This window comes from Ambystoma mexicanum, chromosome 6p (assembly GCF_040938575.1).
Source record: "Ambystoma mexicanum isolate Mex_15411 chromosome 6p, UKY_AmexF1_1, whole genome shotgun sequence".
Taxonomy (NCBI): Eukaryota; Metazoa; Chordata; class Amphibia; order Caudata; family Ambystomatidae; genus Ambystoma; species Ambystoma mexicanum.
Window position 1 is genome coordinate 1,174,571,633 of NC_090935.1, and position 23,777 is coordinate 1,174,595,409.

Sequence of the window (23,777 nt, forward strand, 5' to 3'; positions counted from 1 at the left end):
TTACATATTTTTTTTTAAATTACAAATTGAAAAAACACCTGCTAACTGGAAGGAGTTCTTTAGGGGCCATTTTACCAAAGCTCCGGATAATTAAAATGTGGGGGACATACAAGGCTGTGGGTACTTATTTGAGTTGTGCTAGAGTTAAAACTTAATACTGTAAGGAAATTGCAGGTTATATTGCAAGGCATTGATCACATCTTGTCTAGAATAATGTCTCTTATTAGAGTCCACATCTGTAATCCAGAAATGGGGGATTTAAATGGGTCATGGGCTAAATGAAAAACAAACTTGAGAAGATTGATGAAAACTATTGCTGATGCAACAAACAGTAACACTATGGGCCTCATTCCGAGGCAGGCACAAAGGGATACCGGGCACCGTTAAGGACAACGGTGCTGGTAAATCCCTTTGTGCCCTAATCCAAGGTCCCTTAGCGGGTCCCGCTATGGGCGCCAGGTTCTAACAGGTGGCCTTACCGGGAGCCGCAAAGGGACCAGGGAGCAAATAACGGTACCGCAAATTGTGGTACCGTTATTAGCTCCCTCCCCATTCCCTTTGAGCCCTATGGGGGCTCAAATGGGAAGGGGGATTGCCTTTTTCAACGGGGACTTACCAGTCCCTCCAGGGTCGGAATGGACCGGTAAGTCCCCATTGAACCAGGTAGGAGTCGGACCCAGTCTTGGAGGCAGCTATGGCACAAATAGCGCCATGGCTGCCTCTAAACTCGGAATGAGGCCCTATATGTCACACACTCATAATTACTCAAGACTATTAATGAATTTGAGGTAAATATCATCAAATAACATTTCTTATTTTGAGGAAATTAATGTTTTGAGACTAAGTAGCTTCTACACAAGCATATCAATTAGAAATGAGGAATGTCATGGCAATGTAATTTATCAATTTTTATTTCTGCTGAAACACTCTAACATATCACATATGGCACCCATGTTTAATGAAAAGGGGGGTTCCATATCATTTCCACAAAATAAATTACTTGTTGTAATTTACTTCATGGAAATAACTTGGAAAGTATACTTCAAATGTATTTGATTGTGGGGTTCCTGCCCAAATCCCTCTTCCCCCTTCACTGCCACCCTTCTCCCCAAACCCCTGTGCACTTCCCTTTTACCCTTCAATCCCCAAATTAATAGAAGCTTGAAGTAAAATTCGAAGCTATTTCGACGTGTATTACCACAAAATATTTACTTTGTGGAAAAAGGAAGCCAAAGGAAGTAGTACACAAAACGAAAGGAAACTGATTAATAGAGCATAATATATGTGATTGTAGTGATGGTAGAACAGAATAGAAGGTATAGGAGAGGCAACAATTATCTTTTTTTTTTTATTGTTTAAAAATAAGATTTTACAATACAGAATATAAGTTCTTTCATCATCATCATCAGATCCTTTTCTCAGGGCAGGACTTTGCCAAGGCTTTTCTTGCTTTTTGTTATTGAAGTTGTTAAGCTCGAGCAAGCGTTAATCTTTGCTTTCACTACATCCATTTCAACTGGTTGGTGATGGAACAGGTGATTTTCCACATACTGTTCTATTTATTGCTCACCATTTTCATTTAGTAGATTGATTTCGATGTATCGAATCATTTGTGCCATTGCAATTTGCCATGTGTTTTTTTCGCCTCCTATTAGTCGACACCACCATGTCTTTTCTTCTGCCAAGATATCAAAACCTGCCATAGATGGTAGATAGTGTAGCCTAATGACAGTTGTGGCTGAGCAGCTCATAATCAAATGCCTTAATGTTTCTTTTGGAGGATCAGGATTGTTTTCACAGAAGCGGCATCTGTTTGTTGCTGCTTGTCCTCGAATATGTAGGATCTCCTTCGTTTTGTATAAGTTCAGCCGTGCTCGCAGGATTGCGTTTCGTATGTGTCTGCTTGGGCATTGATTTACATATCTTTGTAACTCGTTCCTTTTTAACGTGTTACCAGGAAGATGCAGAGTGAGTTTCAATTTGGCAGCGTTTTCTATTGTCAAAGCCCAATCGTTGTCTTTTAATTTTATTAGTATTCTGCATGGATTGCTTATGAGCTCTTGGTCTTCAGATGCGATGGTCTTCAGAATCAATTGGTTTTTATCCTGCCACTCATTTAGCATTTTGCATTTTCTGCTGTCCATTTCGCATTTTAATAACCTGAAGATTTCATTATTGTGTGCCATTCGACATTTTCTATACAGCATGATGGAATTGCAGAGGACTGTGCATTCTAGCGATAGTAGGCTCAATTTGCGCCTGATTGCTGACCCTGGTGTTGAAGACGGAAGATGTAGTACTATGCGCCAGAACAGCGCTTCCAATTTGGACCACAATCCTGTTGGTAGGGTGGGCATTGCTTCTGCGCCGTACGTAATTGTCGGTACAACTTTCATTTTGTAAAAATTGATCGTTGGTACTAAGGAGAATTTTCCGAATTTGCCATCCACAACTTTGGCTTGGGCAGCTAGTTTTTTGGTCTTTGCATAAAGTTCCGCCTGCATGGCTGTTTCTCTTTGAGAGCTGTCCATAATCACTCCCAAGTATTTAAATTGTGCAACGCTCTCGGGATTAGTTTCTCCCAGTTGCCATTTAAATTTGTTTCTTTGTTTTTTTTTCTCGCTATTTTGAAGGATCATAACCTTTGTTTTGCTCGTGTTAATTTCCAAATGATTCTTTATGGCATATATTTGAAGAGCATCAAGTTTCCGCTGCAGACCTATTTCTGTCTGATCGAATATTGTTAAATCGTCAGCGTACAAAAGATGTCCGATCTGGATTTGCCCCAGTTTACGACATGATGTCAAAAGTACAATCAGTAATATATTAGAAATTGGATAAACAGAATAGAGGAATATAATTTTTTTCTGTTTTCAATTTCTGAGCTTCCACAGAAGTGTCTCATATGAACTCTACACCAGATCTTTCTACTGATCACTTGAGTAAGTAACTGCAGGGGTTAAGGGGTTCTGATCCGGTCACATGCACATCTTCTCTTGAGGAGGGTGCAACCTCATTGCCCCCCATTAGAGTTTCCTGTGCCACTTCTTCTGAAAAGTAGGGAGCTGCAGTTCAACTCACACCCTAATATTCTGAGCAATCTTCAGCAGTCCAAAATGTCCAGGGCCAGGGGGCATAACCATTTGGTATGCATTTGAGTCATTTTGCAGAACCTTCTCATTTACCGTTCTCTTAACTACTGCCCAATTTACTAGATGCATTTCCTCAGTTAGTTGTTAACAAATACATAGAATTCTGCAACAAATCACTTTGCCATTTTTAGAGATAATAACTTGTAACTTCATTTTACAGCCCTCCTATGCTGAATTTGATATCAGTGGAAATGTATTAGGATTGATATTCAATCAAGGAATGATATGGTAAGCCACTTTGATTTCACTTTTCTTTCTTAATTCTTTCCCCTTTGCAAAATACTCTACTGTGCCATGAGAGAGGTGTATTATGATGTTGGGACTCCATTGGTCAGTGGAGTGGATTTGGAAAAAGCAATTTCTCTGATTTAGCACCATCTGTAAAATGGATTCAATGAAAACATGTTCATGTTTGGTCTCCCAACTACCTCCCAATGCTGGTTCCCTTCTGACCCCAGCTTGAAAGTAGCTGTGCCCAGTGGGCCCCAAAGACAAACAGGTAAAATGTGTCCAGGGTCTGTGCTCAATGTTTTGCCTGTATTAACATATGCCAAAGACTGGCTCTAAATCTAGTGGTACAAGAGGATGTTGGTCTGAATCTTGCTGGTGATCTTCAGCATCCAGTGTTTCTAAACCCGGGAAAGGGTTGTAGTACTACCTGAGGCTAGCAGCACAAACAATATTCATGGGTAAGGTACAACTCCAAATTGCCAACTCCAGCACCAAGGCCGAAATAGTGGTACCATGGGAGCACTGAAAGCCAGTACACCTGTCCTGCACTTGCTGATCTCCTTCTTAAAATAGGAGTCCAGTGGTCTGCCACAAAAAGGGAGAAACAGAAACACCTGGGACCAGAATTCTGGTTTTCACAGAGGTTTATTTTTATGAGCATAAGGTTGAAAGTGAAGGAAATAATAGAAATAGTCAACCCTTGGATAGAGGGGTAATACAAACACATACTAATAGGGCTCCCATCTCTACACAGTTTCACTGCTGGATGATGTCTGTAAGCAGCCTAGAAACCCAGCTATTAACCAGCTATTAAGGACCCACACTCAGGTGTTTTGCACAACTCACATCCTTTGTGGGACAGTCTTTGTCCCTAAATCATGACACTGAGATGGATCACATACTCTTAAACACTCCCTTTTCAGGTTTTGAGAATGGTTTGGATGTCTTCCTAATGGACCTAAGGTGTATCCATATAACAAAATATGGGTTATTTCTACAATCCAACAGTTCTAGGGATTTGTGAAACAACAATGTTCACTAAAAAAACCTATTGTCACAATTCCAAGAGTCCAGCCCCTATTCTAGACACCATGGTTACTGAAGGCTCACCTCAGTACAAGGTTCCACAGTGTTACACACAGACTCTTGGCAGTTATTATGGTTGGGGCAGTTCCGCCCCAACCATAGTACAGAAACAGCCCTCCTCAACCTAAAGATCCAAGTGGATGCCATGAGAGAATCTGGTAAACTCTGCCTACTGATGGTCCTAGACCTATCCCCGGCGTTCGACTTGATCGACCATGACAAACTATGCGCCACCCTAAACAACAATTTCAACCTATCCAACGCCGCCACCGATTGAATTAAATCATTCCTCGCAGACAGGACCTCAAGAGTGGCCATTGGGAAGAATCAGCAGATCCCATCCCAGTCCCAATTGGCGTCCCGCAAGGCTCCTGTCTATCCCCCACATTATACAACACCTACACCAAATTGCTCTTCACAGCCCTGGATGCCATGGGTGTCATTTACACCAACTTCGCAGATGACACCCAGATCCTCATTCCACTAACAGGCAACTTTGAGCACGATACCTTGCTCATCAATGAAATCTATTAATTAATCCAAAATTGGATGGCCAATATTAGCCTGTGCCTTAACAACAACAAAACTGAGCTACTCATACTAGGTTCCTCATCCAAAATCGCTTCCCTGCAGCCTGTCTACACATCGTTCATCATTGACGGCACCACAATCCCAGTTATTAAACAAGATAAAACACTCGAGGTGTACCTTGAGGCGACTCTAACCATGTCTAAGCAAGTAAACACCTTAGCCTCATCCACCTCCAACACAGCCAAGCTCATATCTCTCAGTCGCAAATTCCTGACACCAGAAAACTGCATCACTCTAGCACGAGCACTCATTCTCTCAAAGCTCGATTACTGCAACATCCTTTTCCTAGGAACGTCTAACACTAACCTATCCAAATTCCAACTCATGCAGAACAAAGCCCTACGTGCCGCACTGGGCATAAAAAAATCGGAGCATGTATCCGACATTGGGAGGCAAAATCACTGGCTGCCCATCAAAGTAGAATACTTTTCAAAACCTTTAGCATCACCCATAAATGCATTACCCTCAAAGCCCCTAAATACCTCCTCAACACAATCACTAAGAAAACATAGACCAGACTCCTTAGATCCAACAATAGTGACAACCTCGAAATCACATGATAAAAGAGAGAAAAAGCAGGGGGGGAGTAGTTTCAAATTACTCGCCCCTAAGCACTGGACCGCCCTACCCATCAATATCAAGAAGGAAACCTCCTTTCCACACTTTAAAAAATTGCTCAAAACAAGGTTATTTAACCAGTTTTAACACAACCTAGTCGCCCGTCTCCCAGACTATCTCTGTATCCTCATATAAATGTATATAACAGTATATTTTGTAGAAATGTAACCAAAATGGTACTACCGTGTTGTAAAGAGCACCATTAATACTGTACCTGATTTGACCGTAACTACGCTGTGATACCTCAGGGTCTGGGCGTATTATAAATGTAATAAATAAATAAGGTTCAACAGTGTCACACACAGACTCTTGGCAGTTATTATGTCCCTTGTTCTTTATTGTTCAGATGTGGGGGTCTGGACCTTTAGGGCTCTGGTTACTCCTCAGTTTCTGTGTCTTGCCTGTGGCACATCCTGAGATGTAGAGATGTTTTTCAGCAATGGTTGGACTCCTCATATCCTCAGGAGTCTGATGGTCTACACAGTGGGGTGGTACAAACATATCACCTCTCCTGCCATAGAGATCGGTGATGCTGGGGTGCGCCACATAGAATAGCATGTTTAGATATTGTTACCTACCTGGGTAATTCCAGTGGAGTACTGTTACCTTTTACAATGTGAATAAGAACATGTTTGGGGCAATCAGCATTCCGATTGGCACCTGTGTTCCTCTCTGATTGGCCTTGATCTTGTGTGTCCACCACCTCCTCCACATCCTCATTAACTGTGGATGCATGGAGTTTTCTAATACTTCAATTCATATCCTCGCACAGACCGTCTATGTTGAAGGTACGAAGAAATATAATGACTAGTTCCCAAGCCAGGGAACTGGCTGTCACTATGTCAGTGTTATCTAGCTAGTAAAGTTAAACTGTAGTGGTTGATGTTTACATAGCTAGCACATATGTCAGCTGCCTGTCATTACCATTATGTTCAAAGGTTTGGCTTTTAGCTCCAGTTCTTGGCCAATGCCTGAGTTGACCCAGTCCCTGTTCTCTGCATTGTGATGCATATTGTGATATCACACCTTTCCCAGAGGTAACCCCTGCTCATATGGCCAGGGGATGGAAGCCACTACCTGATCCTTACCCTGGGCAGGGCTGCCCAACAGAGGATCACATGGGGGGATCTAACCCTAAGGGGAGAGTGAGACATTATCAGACGAGACATGATATCCCCCTTTTCCTTTTAGGAGCATACCCTCCATTCCTCATGGCTTGATGGCATATTGGAACAATACCCTTCAATATTCTGTAGCCAAACCAATGACAGAAACTGAAACGAGGAAGAGGGCAACCAAAATGAAGATTGCTCGATCAAGACAAAACGGGAAGTCTAGTAGTTGGAGAAATCCAATTGGCTGTGGATAACTCCCTTCCTCTGAGCGGGAGTTCAAAGATGGAACAGCTGTGCAATGGAGGGAAGGCTAGCTACTGCCATGGAAGCCAAGCTGCCAGGTAGACAGGTAAACGTGGGGATGCAGGAGAACTGTGGAGGAGACTTTTCAGCTGAGGCTGGGAATCCAAAATGCAGTGAGAGCCAGAGAGAATGAGGAAGGCGACATATGGAGCAAAGAATCCTTCCTGCCGGCTGGAGAGACACCAGAGCGGAACACGAGGCGAGCCAGGAGATTCACACCGACAAGGTAAGCCGGACTGCCGCATGTTAAAATGGAGTTCTGAACTCTGACCTGGTGGGCAGAGATTCAAAAGCCAGTCTAGTTTCTTGGAACAGGGTAAGCTTCTGGACAAGCCATACCAATCAAGGTAGCATTGGCAGCGGTCAAGACTAGGTCTAGGGAGGGGTGAGGGTGACTGAAAGACCTCAATGAGCACACAGAGTAAAGGACACTTACAAATCACTCCCAGTCAGGTGTATATATATTACAAATACAAATACATTTATTCAAGGGCTTTGGGTTTCAACACAAGAGTTATTAACAGTAGCACTTTTAAACCAACACAATCCTACTAAAATGCATATATAAAAGACCAAGTGGCCTAAAGGGTTAATGCACAAAATGGGTCCACAAATTAGAAAAGGGAAGGAAGCAGGTAGTGCAAAGAGTCTTTAGGCAGTTCGGCAGAAATCACAATCCTAACTAAAAGGCAGTCCAGTCCCTAATAAGAAGGGAGCCTATTACTCAAATGTATTTGCAACGCTGGTGCACGTGCGAGTGCCGATGGGCAAAAACGGGGTCACTTGTAGGGCTCAGGAAGAGGGTGAGGTGATGCAGAATAGGTTCCCCAAATTCGTGTAGGGTCTCCCTGTGAGGGCAGAAAAGGTTCCTGCAGTTGGTAATAGTTTCATAGATCAGGCTATCTGTGGAAAGGAGAGGGGCCCACAGGGGCCACTAATGCATACAAATGGATGTATGCGCTAGGGGCTACCGTTAAGGGTTGCAATTACTCACAAAAACCTGGCGAACTCAGGACCAAACTTCGGCAGTCGAGTCCACTTAGGTTGTGTGTTCAAATGCAGCAATTCTGCCGCTCTGCAGCTTTCAGCAATGAAGTTACAGCGTTGATTCCAAAATGGGACAGTGGCGATTTCTCTGCTCCTCATGGATGGATCAGCCCAATTTCACTGTATCAGGCTTCAGGGCACAGAGGGGCACAGCTGCAATGCACCTGCAAAGTTTGTCACCACGGCTGGGTGACACAGTAACCGTGTGTACTCCGGTTCGGGAGCTCTCTCTGAACTCCAGACCTGGGAATGCCAAGTGGATGTAATTCGGTGTGAGAGTGCCATGAATAGAGAGCTTGCGATGAACCAAGATTCAAGGGCTTCCTCAAAATGGCAGAGGTATCACAGCAAAGGTCCTGTGCAAGCTCTTCAGCCGACTGGTTGGCCCAGGGACACTTCCAAGAAGGCTTACTTGCAGGGTTTGATGAAGGTGAATTGATCCCACTTATCCAATGGGTCAAAGCATCTTAGCAGACCTCTAGTTCGATCAGATGCAGAGGGGTCCAGCAGGACGACAGCGGACTCAGGGTGCCAAACCTTCCAGTGGGTCACCATTGGTTCCTCGACTCGGCTTCTTAGTTTCAGAATGCGTGGATCCTCTCTTTCATTCAGTGAGAACTCAAGAGATCGACATGGTGTGGGTGTTTGGAGCCTTTTCTTATCCAGAATCTCCTTCGCACCAAAATAAAGAGGACGCATGGGAGTTCTGCTCACATACAGGCACACAATACGTGGACCAATCCTGGACCATGGTAGTCCCAAGCATTCACAGCACACCAAACTCTCTGGCACCCAGGATGTGTTTTGGAACCAGACAGTCCAACCCACATCCTAGAAGCACACACACAAGGCATGCAGAAGCCTGCAAAAGGATGGCCTTTTGCGGGAGAATGCAGGCCTAAATAAGGTCTGACCTGGTCGGCTTGACCTGGGGAAGGTGAAGGACAAGATGGCCAAAGAACAGGACAAAGAACCTTGTGGCATGGCCATTTTAGAGCCAGGCCACTTATTCTTGCCAAACACAGTAATCGCACTTTACCTGGCAGGAAAGCGTTAATATGATATGCTGCCACCAGCCCTGTCCAAAGCACATCTTCACTTCTCCTAAAAAATCCTTCAAGAGTATCTAGGGCCTTTAGAATGGCAGGAAGACCCAAGTGCACTATACTGTAAGGTACATTGTGCACTTGCAACATGTTCCAGAAAAGTTGCAACATTGACAAGGACTAAGGGAAAAAAAAGTCGCCCAGTACTGACTGTCTTTAAGGGCATGCCAGTTTCTGCATAACAAAGTGAATGAAAAGCCCCCAGGAGTGCAGCTGAAGGCTGTGCTCCTCTGGCAAAGTCAGACTATGTTGTTAAACAGAAGCAAAATGTAGGGGAGTACACAACTGGAGGGAAAACTTCACATAAAATGGGAATCTTTCCTCATACTGCACAGACCACCATCAGCCATGGAGATGCATCGCCTGATGCGGAAAGAGAGAACAGAAGCAGAGAAGGTACTGAGCGGGTCAGAAGAGCCAAGGGAGCGGTCTTAAAACTGGTGATCCCACAGAGGAAGTTTGGGGCCCTGGGAAGTAAACTAGAGAAGATATTCGCTGTCTGAAGCAGAAGACCAATTCCCTATGACTTACATCACAAACTGATTTATATTACTGAATGAAAGCGAGAGAGAATTGTAATAAAAAGTCCTGGCAGGGGAGTATACCAGGTGCGGAGCCGATCTGGGATCTGCACCTGTAAAGAGTTGAACAAATGTCCTGATAGGAGAGTATACTAGACACTTGCAAGTCTGGGACCCTCTCCCAAAATGATGTAGAGGAACTGTGCAAAAGAACCTAGCAGGGGAGTATAACAGGTATGAGTCTGGAGCCCGTAACCACGTTGTGGTACTTAGAAGAAAGAATCCCAAGGAAGATACATGCCCTTAGGTTTTTGAATTGTGTTTGTGATACTCCAAGGAGAGAAACCAAAGGAAGATTCTTGGCCTTAGGAATTTGAATCTGGAAAATACCTGTGGAAGGGAGTAATTTCCCCGGAAGTGAATTGCAACACCAAAGAAGGGGGTTATCCTCTTGGACTACAAAGAATGTGGTTATTCTTTTGTTGAACTTGAACATGTGTGCACTTCCCAAGCCAAAGACATTACCCTAAGCACCGTATAGTTACTTTTAGAATGAGAGGGCTAGGCTAGGAAGTTGGACACAGGACATATTTGCTTTGGACATCTTGACACAGGGCAGACCCTTAGTTTTTGTTTGAGGTAGGGAAATACCTCCTAGATTAGGGACAGTAAGGCATTTCCCACACACCTTTATTATTTCAATAACGGTTTCATTCCTGGTTCCTCACAGTATGGCAATTCGACTAGCGCCAAAACAGCTTATGTGATCCCTGATTTGCTCCTCAGCCACCTCCAGTCTTCTCAGAGCTTGCATATATTGGGGTTCTCCACAGGGTCATCGTGGGGTACTCTGCACCAATTCCTAGACCCAGTCTACCTCATTCTGGGGTTACTGAGGGCCTTCATGTGGCATGTACTATTGCTGATTGTTTCTATCAACGAATGAAGGAAATCTCAATTTTAACTCTTCCATTCCCTGTGGCCTAAAGTTCCCCGGTCTCATCCCACTGGCTCAGCCCAGATAAAGTAGACTTGCTCATGCCAAGTGACTCTCACATGTAATACTACATTAATACTGCAGTTTGCCTCCAAGTTCCTCTTAGATGCCAGATCCTGGGCGTTTTAACAGCCAGGATTTCCTGTTACAGCCACCCACTGTTTACATTCTGCGTGCAGTGAGAGTACCTGTATATGTAGGATGTGTTGATGCCAAAAGGTGAACAATGAAACACTGTGCACCCCATTCGTGAAAAAGTGTACATTTCTGAATAACTGATGCTACCTCAATTCACAGTTTCTGTTATCAGTGCATAATCTGATTACTGGAAATCTAGTGGTGTGTCGAGTAACGGACGTTTATACAAATTACATATGATGGGATACTGGGCAAAATAAAAATAATGCGGTAACAGGCACATTGATTACATATTAGGATCTGACAGCTTTATTACATGCCTGGGTAGTAATATTAGGAATACACTTGCATAGTGCAAACTGAGAGTACATTGAGATAGTAAAAACCAGAATGGACTAGGTTTGTAAAACAAATGGATTCTGTTGTACTAAGAGCCTGATCACAAGTTGGGCAGTAGCCCTCATATTCTTTGATAATGGTATTACCGCTGCATTTATGGGCTGACCCTATCATGAGTCTGGCTTATTTTCCCCCAGCTCTGAGCTGGGGTTAAATTCCCTGAACAAATTCCTATTTTTGATGCAATTACCGCTGGTGGTATCACCATGCATTAATTGCATTGAAACATACCCATTGGGTCCAACAGACCCGATTGGGAATGGGGATTAACCGGTAGCGCCCAACCCATGATCCGGCAGTAATACCGCCAGACCAGTGGGCGCTAACACTAATATAGCTGGGCGATATCCCAGCTGCGATACCGCCCAACTCGTGATGAGGCCATAAGGAACCTAGGATTATCCTGTAATTGCATAACCTGTGAGTGTACTGAGTTTTGAAAACTAGAAATATATTGCCATTGTCAAACTTGCAGTGTATTGGCCATTTTTAAAGTGTGAATATGCGGGAAGAGCCAAATTGTGAGTATGCTTGATTAGTCAAATTTGTAGTTTACTGGGATTGAGGAACTATGCTAGGATGCCAAACTGGGGTTGTGCAAATAGTGCCTATATTGGGATTCTTTAAATCAGAATATACGGGATATTTACAGGTCTGATATATACAGAGGATGTCAAATTGGTATTATCCAAGGTAAATATGTTATGAACGTCAAATTGGAAATATGTTATAAATGTCAAATTGTAAATATACTGGGATCATGAAAACTGGGGATAACAAAATTCGAGTATAGAGTGATAGTTGATGTCAATGAAATCTGGGATTGTCAAACGTGTTGTGTTTGTGTATTGATTTTAACTGGGAATACCCTGGAGTTGACAAACTGTTAAAATACCACCATTACCAAATAGGGGAATTTACTAGGATTGTCAAAGCTGGTTTTGAGAAGAGGGAGTATAATTGGATTCATACAGTGTCTACCACCGTTTTGATGATAATGGGTATATGCTAATGTAGACCAGCTGGGGTCAACAAACTGAAGGTATTCTGCGATTTTGTATATTTGGGTTAAACTGTGATTGTCAAACTTACATTATGAAGGGTGAGGAAACTAGGATTTTTCTGTGATTGTCAAAGTGGAGCAAACCTGGGTAGGCCAAGTGGGGGTATACTGGGAATACAAAACCTGGAAACCTCACACTAGAAATAGGCTGATTAAAACATTTTCAAACAACGAGAAGGGCACTCGAGATGTCCGGGAAACAGAGATATGCCAACAGAACTCTTTTGATGAGCTGATGAACCTTTCAACCTACACAATCTCAGATCCAGTCTCTCCAGTGGAAATAATTGAGGTTCCCAACTTGTCAACCAGAAGACGTTGGTGCCGGTAGCGGATGTTCGCAAAAACTTGCAAGAGTAGTTATGGATCAAGTGGAGGAGAAAATCTTGACCTCCAAGGACACAATCCAGGAAAGAGCACATGATTACATGACAAGGGCCACATCAGACTGGTTGAGAAATAAGGGGTTACCAAAATTCAATAAAGTTAAACTCATTACACATTGGTGGGAGGGAGGGGGGCAACAAGAAAGTCCAGTTTGTTGGTACAGTATCCCACAATAATGAGATTTGGTTCTTGGAACTTGCATCACCAGCTTGTCTAGCCCCTTGTACTCTTGAAGACAAATGGGACCTTTTGGGGTCCATGCACAGGAAGCCTATGGCTAGATCCCCTGAGCAGCAGCCACAGAAGTGCTCCATCAGACAAGAGAGAGTGATGAACACTCAAAGAGTGGCTATCCATTCCGGTAGGGAACAACCGGATGATTACCGGAACCATGGGCCGAGTGAAGATGGAATGCGACGAGAAAAAGCATCATTGCTGTCTGAAGGGTTAACCTCAAATTCGAAATTAGATCAAGTGATCCACAATCTCTTCTTTTCATGACCATGGAGTAAAGGCGAAAGGACTTGATGGCTATATCTACTAACAGAGGGGCCTAGGGAAGAGAATGAGATCGCTAACAACAAGGGTGGTATGCAGCCGCAATAGGGGCCCTCTCAAAAGGACCCAATAAGATCACATTTGGAAAGAACATGTCAAGTAAATGACGGCCTAATTTTGAAGAGAGAAATTGTGATCAGACTGTTGCATCATATACCCAAATTCGGCACAATATCATCTAAGGACATACAAATTATTGAATTCCTAGATGAACAATGGCTGGATAAGATGGCAATTCATCTACCATCAAACCTGTCGAAACAGATCTTATTGACAGAGGTGTCATTTTAGCTGCGACTGGGCTTCGACTTAGAGGAGTTACAGAATTTCAGAGACATGGTGACAAAGAATAGAAGCCAAAGTGGAGTTAACCACAGAGATGCCTTAAGATCTCAGAAACTAATGATGACATCACTTCCTCAAACACCACTACATCAGATTGCATCTTTTCTGCTACCACAAGAGTGGTGGCCAAACCAGGACCTCCACTGTCACAGCCACAGGACAATCACAGTTGGTATTGGCTGCCAAAAGCTCCAAATTGCAGCAACGCAAGAGCATAACTACCATAACTAGCCAATAAAAGCTTTTATTGTAGGATCCTGGAATTCTAGAGGCCATTCCCACCTCTTTGCTAGTGGGGATCTTAAATTTGATTCATATGATGTGATCTGTTTGCAAGAGGCTTGGCTGACCAAACCGCCTATCTTGGATGGGTTTACAGTGTATTTGAATTATGCCAGAAGGGGTTTGAGGGGAAGGCCGATGTCAGGGCTGCTGATTGCAGTCAAAAACAGTAGGGGTCTAACTGTGTTGGAAATGTTCAATCCAACCCCATACATTCAATTGTTGATACTTGAAGTGAATGGGGGTCTTTGGGGGGCCACAGGTGGTTGCTGCTGTTTAATCTGTATTAGATTGCAATTGTAGAAGGTTTTAAATCTTTCCAACCATCAGAAATAGAATTGTGGAACAGAGCCTTCGAAAGGTGGTCAGACTCAGTGACAATGATATGTTGTGATTTAAATGTACACTGTTTTGACAGCATAAAGGATGTTTCCACTGTGATTAAGGTGGCCTCTACCCCCTCACAAAAGAGATCCAAGCCTGGTGTAAAGAACTGATTAGTAGGTACATTCATATGCTGAATGGGCACTTACAGGGTGACATTGCAGCCCAAGTTACCTGGAGAATGTGACGAAAAGTGTATATTAGACTATATTTTTGTCTCAGGTAATATCCAGCCTAGATGCTCGAGACAAGAGATAATTCACACAACCCAGCGTGATCATAATATTGTGAAACTTACAATTGGGAGTGTAAAGTTACAGAGGTTTACTAAACACAGGTCAAGTTAGCAAGCAGTAGGAATAGACTCTACATGAATGAACATAGAATAGAGGATCTAACTGAGAGATTCACAGAATACCTGACCAAGTATCCCCCTGAACAAGCAGAAATGTCCCTGGATTACACTAGACATTTTGGTAACATTTGTGAAAATAGCCAACAAATCACTCATTTACATGCATACGTTCCTGAGGTTAAAAATGCTAAAGGAAAACTAAAAGCTGACTTGAGAAAACTTAAAAACAAAGCGGGGGGAGCATCAGACTAAAGAACTCAAACTACAGTACCGAATCTGGCTTAAAACGAGAATATATCTAATGCTACGACAAGACGCTGAACTGATGCTGAGTAAGGTAGAACAAAAAAAGACTGGCGAAATGTGGGAGTTTATAAACTCAATGTATACAACTGGAACAGCAGTAACCATCAGTGCTGTGTCAGCAGAATCCTGGGTCGACCATTTCTCCAGTCTTTTTTCGGCCTTCGAATTTGGAATCATAGTGGCAAAAACGTCTTGTCAAGGCAAATGGTAATTTTCAATTGAGCTCGACGAGATTAATTAAAAAGGGCAGCAATTCTCATGCACCTGGCCCGGATGCTAAAAGAACACCCAGTGGAATGAGCAAAGTACTTTTTTGAGTTGTTTAAGCAAATAGGAAACACAGGAATGGCCCCAAAGTCTTGGAGGACCTGGTGGTGGTCCCAATTTTTAAAAAGGGAGATAGGTCCAATCCAAAAAAGTATAGGCCAATCGCCCTTTTAGACACCACAAGAAAAATGTATGCAGCTATAGTGCTGAGAGCACTTTTGGAGTGGGTTAACCACTCTGGCAATTGGGACCCTCTGCATTCAGGTTTTATTAAGGGGATGGGCACTGGGTTGAATGTGTGTTTAATGAATATTCTGAAAACAAATGTAATCAGAGCAAAAAACAAATTATATTTGGCTATCATAGATCTGGCCCAAGCCTCCGATACAGTTTACAGGCTGAAGCTGTGGGGGAAGCTGGGAGCATGGAGATGACCGAATGACATTTTAGGAGCAATAAAAAGCCTATATACTGAACTATCCTTCAGGGTGAGACTAGATCTGGGTGGGTCAATCTCGGATACCATTGTAACTGACAATGGCCTTAAATAAAGATGTCCTCTTGCACCAGCACTCTTTAAATTATTTATCTCAGACTTGGGCAAATCTCTAAAAATGGTCACAAGTTTCCCGTTAAAGATATAGGGCAACTCTTTGGATAGGATGTTATTCGCGGATGATTTGGTCTTAATAGACCAAACTTCAGTGGGCCTGCAAAGACAGCTGGACACCTTGCAGAGGTATGTTACAGAAAATGCCCTACCAAAGAATGCATCCAAAACCAGAGCCCTTACCTTACAACAACCATGTGGGAAGGTAAACTGTAAGCACCAATGGCACATAGGAAAGGACACTCTGGTGAAACAATACTCCAATGTTTACCTCCAGATGCACTTGGGAAGTAGCATCAGGTATGCATCTAGAGAGAAGGTCCTGCACTCGAAGGCAAGAAATCTAGCGTCACTTGGTAGGATCATCTTGAAAAGATATGGAAGGTTTTCCTTGATTGCAGTGATATCTTTCTATCGATTGAAGGTGATTCCGATCCTTACTCATGGCACAGAGGCCTTCTTTGCGCTCCCGGCTGGAGTGTGGTCAAACCTCAAAGGTCTATTCTGGAAGCAAGTTTTATCTCTTCCAAAATGCGTACTTATTCAGGTGCTAAGAGAAGAGTTGGGGCTCATATCCATGTACACTGTGGTGGTATGGAAAATTGTAATACTGTATAGGAAACGTATAGCATCTAAACCGGTTAGAGGGTTCTCCATAATAAAGGGAGCCTACTGAGTTGTTCTAACCAAACACTAAACAAATGAAGGTTGATTTTGTAAAGAAATTCTGAACAAATTGAATGTTTCTGATGAGACATTAGTTGCAAATCCGACTTCAGTGATGGACAAATTGTGGTCAAAAGACTGGATAGCGTCCCAAGATCAGAGACAGTCCTTCAAACAGTACAGGCAGCTGATTCCTGAAAGTCGAAGATTTAACAGTCTGTCCCAGTATTTATTGAAATTCCCAGACAGCAAATACTGCATGCAGTACCTGGGATTCAGATTAAATCTTTTCCCGACTGACGAGATCCTGAATGCACGTAGTAGAGACAAAAACCCTGATCCTTCATGTAGGTTGTGTAAAGTGGCTAATGAGAAGGAGGCTCTGAAATATCTGGTCCTGTTTTGTACATCATTGACCGAGCAGAGAATGAAGTTTTTGGCAAAATGTATCAATAACCAAAGTTTGAGATGTGCGGAGCAATGATGGGTTGCATTAACCCATGTAGAGGGTTTAACAATAATATTAGCTCTTGGAGCATTCTTTTTTTTTTTTAATAACAAATTTTATTGGTTTTCCAACAAAACAAAACAAAGAAAAGACATACATTACACAAACTTGTAACTGTGCATACAGATGGCGAGTCAGCACAAACAGACATAGTATATGTTTCTTGGTCGCGTCCATGCTAGTCTTATTCTAAGGATGACAGGACAGGATATGTCTCTCCGAAATAGTGGGAGGTTTATACATCATTATCTAGTGGTTCAGTCAGTATGTATATTACACAGTTTGTTCCCACTTTGCCCATATCTTCTCTGCCTTGCCCGGGCAGCCTCTTGCTTGATATACTCGGCGTTCCATTAGGATGCAGGCGTCCATGCCTGACAACCATTATTCATATTTGGGGGTGGATTCCGAACCCCATAGCTGTGCAATGTTTCTTTTGGCAATGCCTGTGGAGGTTGAAAACAGGAGTTTTTCAAAGCGAGACATTTCCCCTTCCTCTGTAATTCCTAGGAGAAGTATGGGATCAATTGGAATTGTTGGACACATGACCCTGAAGAGTCTCTCACCACATTTGCGCCAAAAGCGCTGTATTTTCATGCATTGGAATAGGATGTGTTAGAAGGTTCCTTCCTCTTGCTTGCATCGTAGACATCTAGAGTCATTTATTTTACCCCATTTGTATAGTGCCACTCGGGGATAGTATATCCTATGAAGTATTTTAAGTTGTATAAACCAGATTCTGGCCGAGATTGCAGTCTCTCTAGGATACATAAGGGTCGAGATCCAGTCCTCAGGCAGTATTGAGCCCACATCACTTTCCCATTTCAGCTTTAGACTCGCCAATTCCTTCTTGGCGAAAGAGGAGATGGTATTATACATGGTGGATTTCACCTTGGTTTTCACGCTGTCCACCACTATGTTCCTTTCGATGGGCGTGCATTCCGGCATGTCTAACAGTTGGGCCCTTAGTTTGGTGATAGCATGACATAGTTGGCCATAGTGATAGCTCTCAGTGGCAGGAAGATTATATGTGGCCGAGATCTCGGCAAATGAGAATATTTCATTGTTTACATATATTTGCTGAATGGTATGTATACCGGCAGTTTCCCAGTTTGGCCACTTGGGGAGCCGACTGAGTCCTGCAAGACAGGCATTGTTCCAGATGGGCTGGACTGGGGTAATTTTTTTGTCCCATCCGATATGTTTGTGTGCTTCTCTCCAGATTTGGGACGTATGTGCTGTTATCGTACCTTCAGGGGAGTGGTTCTTTGTGGTATATAGGCTTTCAATTGGGGACATGTCGTGCCTTGGTGCTATTTCAGCCCGTATGTGTGGGAGGTCTGGGTTACCATGTAATATATCATTTACCGTCACCATCTGGGTCGCACAGTAATAGGTTTGGATATCCGGGAGTCCTATTCCCCCTTCCCATATTGAGCGTTGGAGGGTTTTGAGAGCTATCCTTGGATGTTTCCTCGCCCATAATAGTTTGCGTGTGATTCTGTCTATTTTATGGATTTCTGTTGCTGGGATGTGGAGGGGGGCATTTTGTAGGATGTACAAGAATCCAGGTAGGGCAAGCATTTTTAAAAGTGCTGCTCTGCTCTGTAGTGTTGATGGCAGTGCTTCCCAATGGGTCACGTCTTGTGCAAATCTTCTGACCAACGGATATAAGTTATACGTTATATAGCTGTCCAGTCTGCTTGTGATCTGGATGCCTAAATATCGAAACTGGTTGTGCTCGACTTGGTATGGGGAACCCTGTGGTGGAATGCAGTCTACACCTTTCACCGGGAAGAGCACTGATTTGGACAAGTTCACTCTTAGGCCGCTAAAGGCCCCGTAATCTAACAGTATTTGAGTGACTATGGGACAGGAGGTTATTGGATCGCCTAGGTACACCAGAAGATCGTCTGCGTAGAGAGATACTTTATCTTCCCAACCTGAGTTCCAGCGGAAACCCGTCCATGCCGTTGTGTCCCTCAGTATGACTGCTAGCGGTTCAATGATCAATGCGAATAGCATTGCTGAGAGCGGGCCCTTACCCAGTTGTTCTTGTAGCATTCTTCAACAAGACATTTTTAATCTCGGAAGTCTGAAACAGAACACAAATTATTGATGACCTGTAGGGTTTTTTATGATATTTATTGTTTCTATATTGTTTTTCCTGAAGATCAGGAAAGAGAAGAGCTAATGTACAGTGAAGTCATTTTATTGTTTTTTCATAATGAAAAGTGTTTTTTTTCTTTTATGTTTTTTGTCCTTATGGGAATGTGTTTTTTTATTGTTTTAACCCTCTTTTCTTCATCCCTTTTTTACTTGTTCTGTTTAGAATTTATATGTATTTGTGAAGATTGGTAAAATGTTAGGATTGTTTAACCAAATGCCAAATAAAAAAGAAAATAATAAGTTGCCCTAAAAAACAAAATAGGACTTGCTGAGGAGTGCCATCTCCAATGATGTTGAATGAAGGTGGGGGGCGGTGGCATAACATACATTGGCCCTCATTACGACCCTGGCGGAGGTCCATGGTGCAATTTGCACCATGGACCATGGCGCAGAGCTGCCAACACCGCCATGGGGGTTGGCGGACTTACCGCCCCATTCCGAGGTTGGCGGGGCGGTAAGTCCCCAATCCCCATTTACCCTTCCCCATTCCCATTTTTGCCCCATAGGGTATAATGGGAGTGGGGAAGGCGTTAATTACGCCACCGTAAATTACGGTGGCGTAATTAACAACAAGTCCCGTAGCGCCATGGATTTTTCCGCCTGCAAAAAGCATGCGTAGAAATCTCCATGGCGCTACGGAATGTCGTAGTCTGGCGGAGAGGTACGCCATGCATTACGCTGGCGTAAACCCCTCTCCGCCAGGGTCCTAATGAGGGCCATTGTGTGCTATAGTTAGAAGCTTGAGGTCCACGCATGCTTTCACTGGAAGCAAGTGTTGCCTTCTCAAGACAGGAGAAAAATGTGCCTGTATCGGGGTGTTAGTGTCAATTCATGCAGCAGAATTGTGGATGACCTGTAGTTTCTGTACAGCAGAGGTGGCAATCGCAGCATAGAGAGCATTGCAATAGTGCAGACGGGCACCCGCAAAAGCCTGTGCAACAATAGCGCAATGTTTCTCTGAGACAAGAGGTCTTGCCTGTTTTTGGAAAAATCAATAGAAAGAATGACCTGCTTCTAACTTTATTTATTTGTGGGTTTAGTGTAAGGGAGGAGTCTAAAACAACACCCAAAGTTTTGACCTTGGTTTGGGTTCTTACTGTATGGCCTACTATAGCGAAATGAGGATAGAAAGTCAAAGTTTTAATAATTTTAGCAGTGGATGCAAAAATCGCAATCTCTGTTTTTTTTCTGTTAAAGCCCAAGCCAGTTTTCAGCCACCTAGGATTCAATATGGCTGAACATTGCTGCAAATGAAAAGTGTTGGATTCTGGATCATTATTCAGCCGAAACACCAGCTGAATGCGCTCTGCATAGTTTAGAAACATTGCACCTTGATCTAGGAATAAAATATGTAGATGTTTCAAGTAGATATTGAAGAGAGTGGGGAGATGCATGCACTTTGTGGGATACCCCACTTCAATATCACCATGACATAATTATCAATTTTAACATGAGATGATCTATTAGAGGAAAAGGAAAGAATCCAATCAGCAGACTTTTTGGAGACATGGGTGACATCTCTGACTCTTTGTACCAAAAAAAGTGTGGTCAATAGTATCAAAGGCCGAGGATGAGTAAAGAAGCATGAGTCCTCCTACTTAGCCCTTATCTACAATTTGTAGGAGGGTATCTTTCATATCCAAGAGGCCAGCTCTGTACTTCTCTGGGGACGACAGCCAGATTGGCGGTCACCTAATAAGGAAAGCTCCTCGAGGTGACTATGAATTTGAGAGGAGGTGACTCATCTAGGATTTTTAGAAGGCAAGGAAAGTTTGTGATGGGACAGTAACTGATGCAATTCTCTGGATCCAGATTGGATTTCTTCAAAAGAGGTGTGACCCGGGCCCGCTTAAGGACTTTGGGAACATGACTGCCAAAAAAGGCGGAATTAGTGAGCCTATTGATCAGGTTACTGACGGAATCTGTACAGTTTTTAGCAACACAAGTTGGACATAGGCCAGCAAAACATTTAGTAGGCTTCAAAGAGGCCAGAAAATACTAAGATCCTAATATACAAAATATTTAGCGTGGCACTATTTTCTGATTTGTGTATCAGACTTTCCTACATTGCGCTGTGCTGGAGCACTTTGTAGGACACAAAGCCTGGAAAGGGCCAGTGCAAAGAATAAAATAGGGGGCGTGTAACATGCAAAATCACCATTCCATGCGGAAAATGAGGAAGAACATGGGCGTGGGGACACACATCCAGCAAACAACAAGCACGACCTATCAAGTGTTAAGGAAACCCTTTTTTAAACAGAAGTTATTGCACAATTGCCTGGAGTCCAAAGGAGAACGCACATCTCGTAATCTTAGAGGTACCTGATACATGTTGCCAACTACAAAGCTCAACGAAAACTCAAATATAAATGTTCGATGCAACCCTATCCAACATAGGACGCCCACAATGCCGGATCATGCTTTACTAGCACTGATCCTACTAAATGGAAGAAAGAGGAGGAGGATGAGGCAGAGGTCCAGAATCCTCTATCCACGAACCACATTATTTGTGATAACAGATAAGGTGTATGGAAGATGCAGATTCTCTCCCCATGTCATCCTTTACCTGTTCAGGGAGTGGAGGAATGATTTGGCATCACCCACCATGAGCTCACATACACTGACACCCCTGGTGAAAGTACTATCAGCATTACCCTTCCTGGCAACTGGATCATACCAGCGCACCAGCCATTGTCAGGGGCATATCACAGCCCACACTGTACAGGTGCCTCCAACAGTTGTTATGGTGTATCCTAGCACGTGTGCTTAGGAACATATGCATCCCATACGCAATGCAGGAAAGGCAGAGAGTGTGCCAGGATTTCAATGCAATTGCACACTTTCCACAGGTTCTGGGAGCCATCGACTACACACATCTAGTGCTCTATCCCCCCAAGAGACTGGGCACATGCATCACAACAGGAAATATTGGCATTCCATTAATGTGCAGGTGATCTGTGATGCCAAGGAAAACATCATGCATGTGAATGCAAATTATCCGGGAAGAAAGCATGACAGCTACATCTACCACCATTCCCTATATACCAGTCCCCTGCATTGGGGACCTTTGGAAACACCTGGATGCTGGGTGAGTATCAACTAGCATGCACAGTCACATGACAGACAGAAAAACAAGCAATGACAATCAATGCTAACAACAACCATCCATGCCTACCCTCTCTCACCATTCTTGTCCACACCTATCAGGAATCCAGCCACCCCAGGTGATGCAACTACAACAAAGCACACATAGCCAGTAGGGCATCATGGAGTGCACATTTGGGGTGCTCAAGTCACGCTTCTGCTAACTTAGCCACTCAGGTGGTGTATTGCTATATGCACCCCCTGCAGTATGCACAATCATTCTGGCATGTTATGTCCTGCACAATATTGCCACACGTTGTGGCATAGCAGTAGAGCTGCAGGAGCGACACTGTCCTCTTCCACAGGCACCACCCATTCCTCCAGTAGTCCAAAGGGAAGAGGTACAGGACACGCAACCAGGTTGTACAAACATACTTCAACTGAACTGCAACCCCTTTGGAACACACTTAGTGATGCCACATCCATGATGCCATTCAATGATGCAATTGGGCCAATCCAGATTGCCCATAACAACCTCTTAGAAGATGCGTCTGTGAGAGGCAAATTGTGTGTGCCCCACAACTTGAAAACTACAATGCCAACACATCAACATCCATCCCATCAAGTGTACAAACCACCCATGCAGTCATAGCAAGTAGAAATTGCAGTTTTTATGTCACAAACACAAAATCATTAATAGAGTTAATTCATCCCAGGCACAATGTCACCATACCATGTGCCTTCCCTGATTGGCATGCACCAACTGCAACACACGCCTCACCTGACTGTCATCTTCATCATGTCTCTCTCTGCACCATTTCTGCTGGACCTGTTCACCTCCACTCAACACAGGTCAAATCTCAGAACAGAGTGAAGACATCCCCAGACACAATGTCACCATGACATGTGATCCCCTGAGTGGCATGCACCAACTGCAACAAAGGTCTCACTTGACTGCCATCTTCATTATGTCTCCCTCTGCACCATTGCTGCTGGTCCTGCTGGACCTGCTCACCTTCACATACCACAGCCATGCATATGCTCCTGAAATGTTGAAAATCAACAGCTGACCACTCACCTCCTCCACATACATGTCTCTGATGACCTCACCATGCCCATGTCCAATCATGAAGATGCTCTTCAGGAATAGCAGAACGCAAACTAGCCAACCACAGGATGCACAGACAAATATTAAAAGGTAAGGTAACACACCCTTCTCCCTCAACATACATTGACCATATTAATGGGAACACATCATCAGCAACGTGCAAAATCCACCAGAGTGGGCACCTCTTCAAACTATTAGTATAAAGAAAAAAAACACTCAATAATGTGCATATATTGCACTGTGGTAAATGATCCCGTTGCCAAAATAAACTCCCTTTGCACACGGCAGCCCAACTAAATATAAACTGATCCTTGGTTAGATAACCCAGAAAATTGGAAGCACTGCCAGTGTTTATCGACATTAAATATTTGAAAGTATTTT

At 43.4% G+C, this 23,777-nt stretch overlaps 1 protein-coding gene across 1 annotated transcript in view; it reads left to right on the forward strand.

The window, feature by feature from the left end:
• LOC138510283 (transmembrane channel-like protein 2-A) overlaps positions 1-23,777 on the forward strand; it is a 614,464-nt gene that overhangs the window by 418,928 nt on the left and 171,759 nt on the right. The window contains exon 13 of the mRNA XM_069625813.1: positions 3,313-3,380. Within this exon, the coding sequence (XP_069481914.1) occupies positions 3,313-3,380 (68 nt within the window). The remainder of the gene's footprint in view (positions 1-3,312; positions 3,381-23,777) is intronic.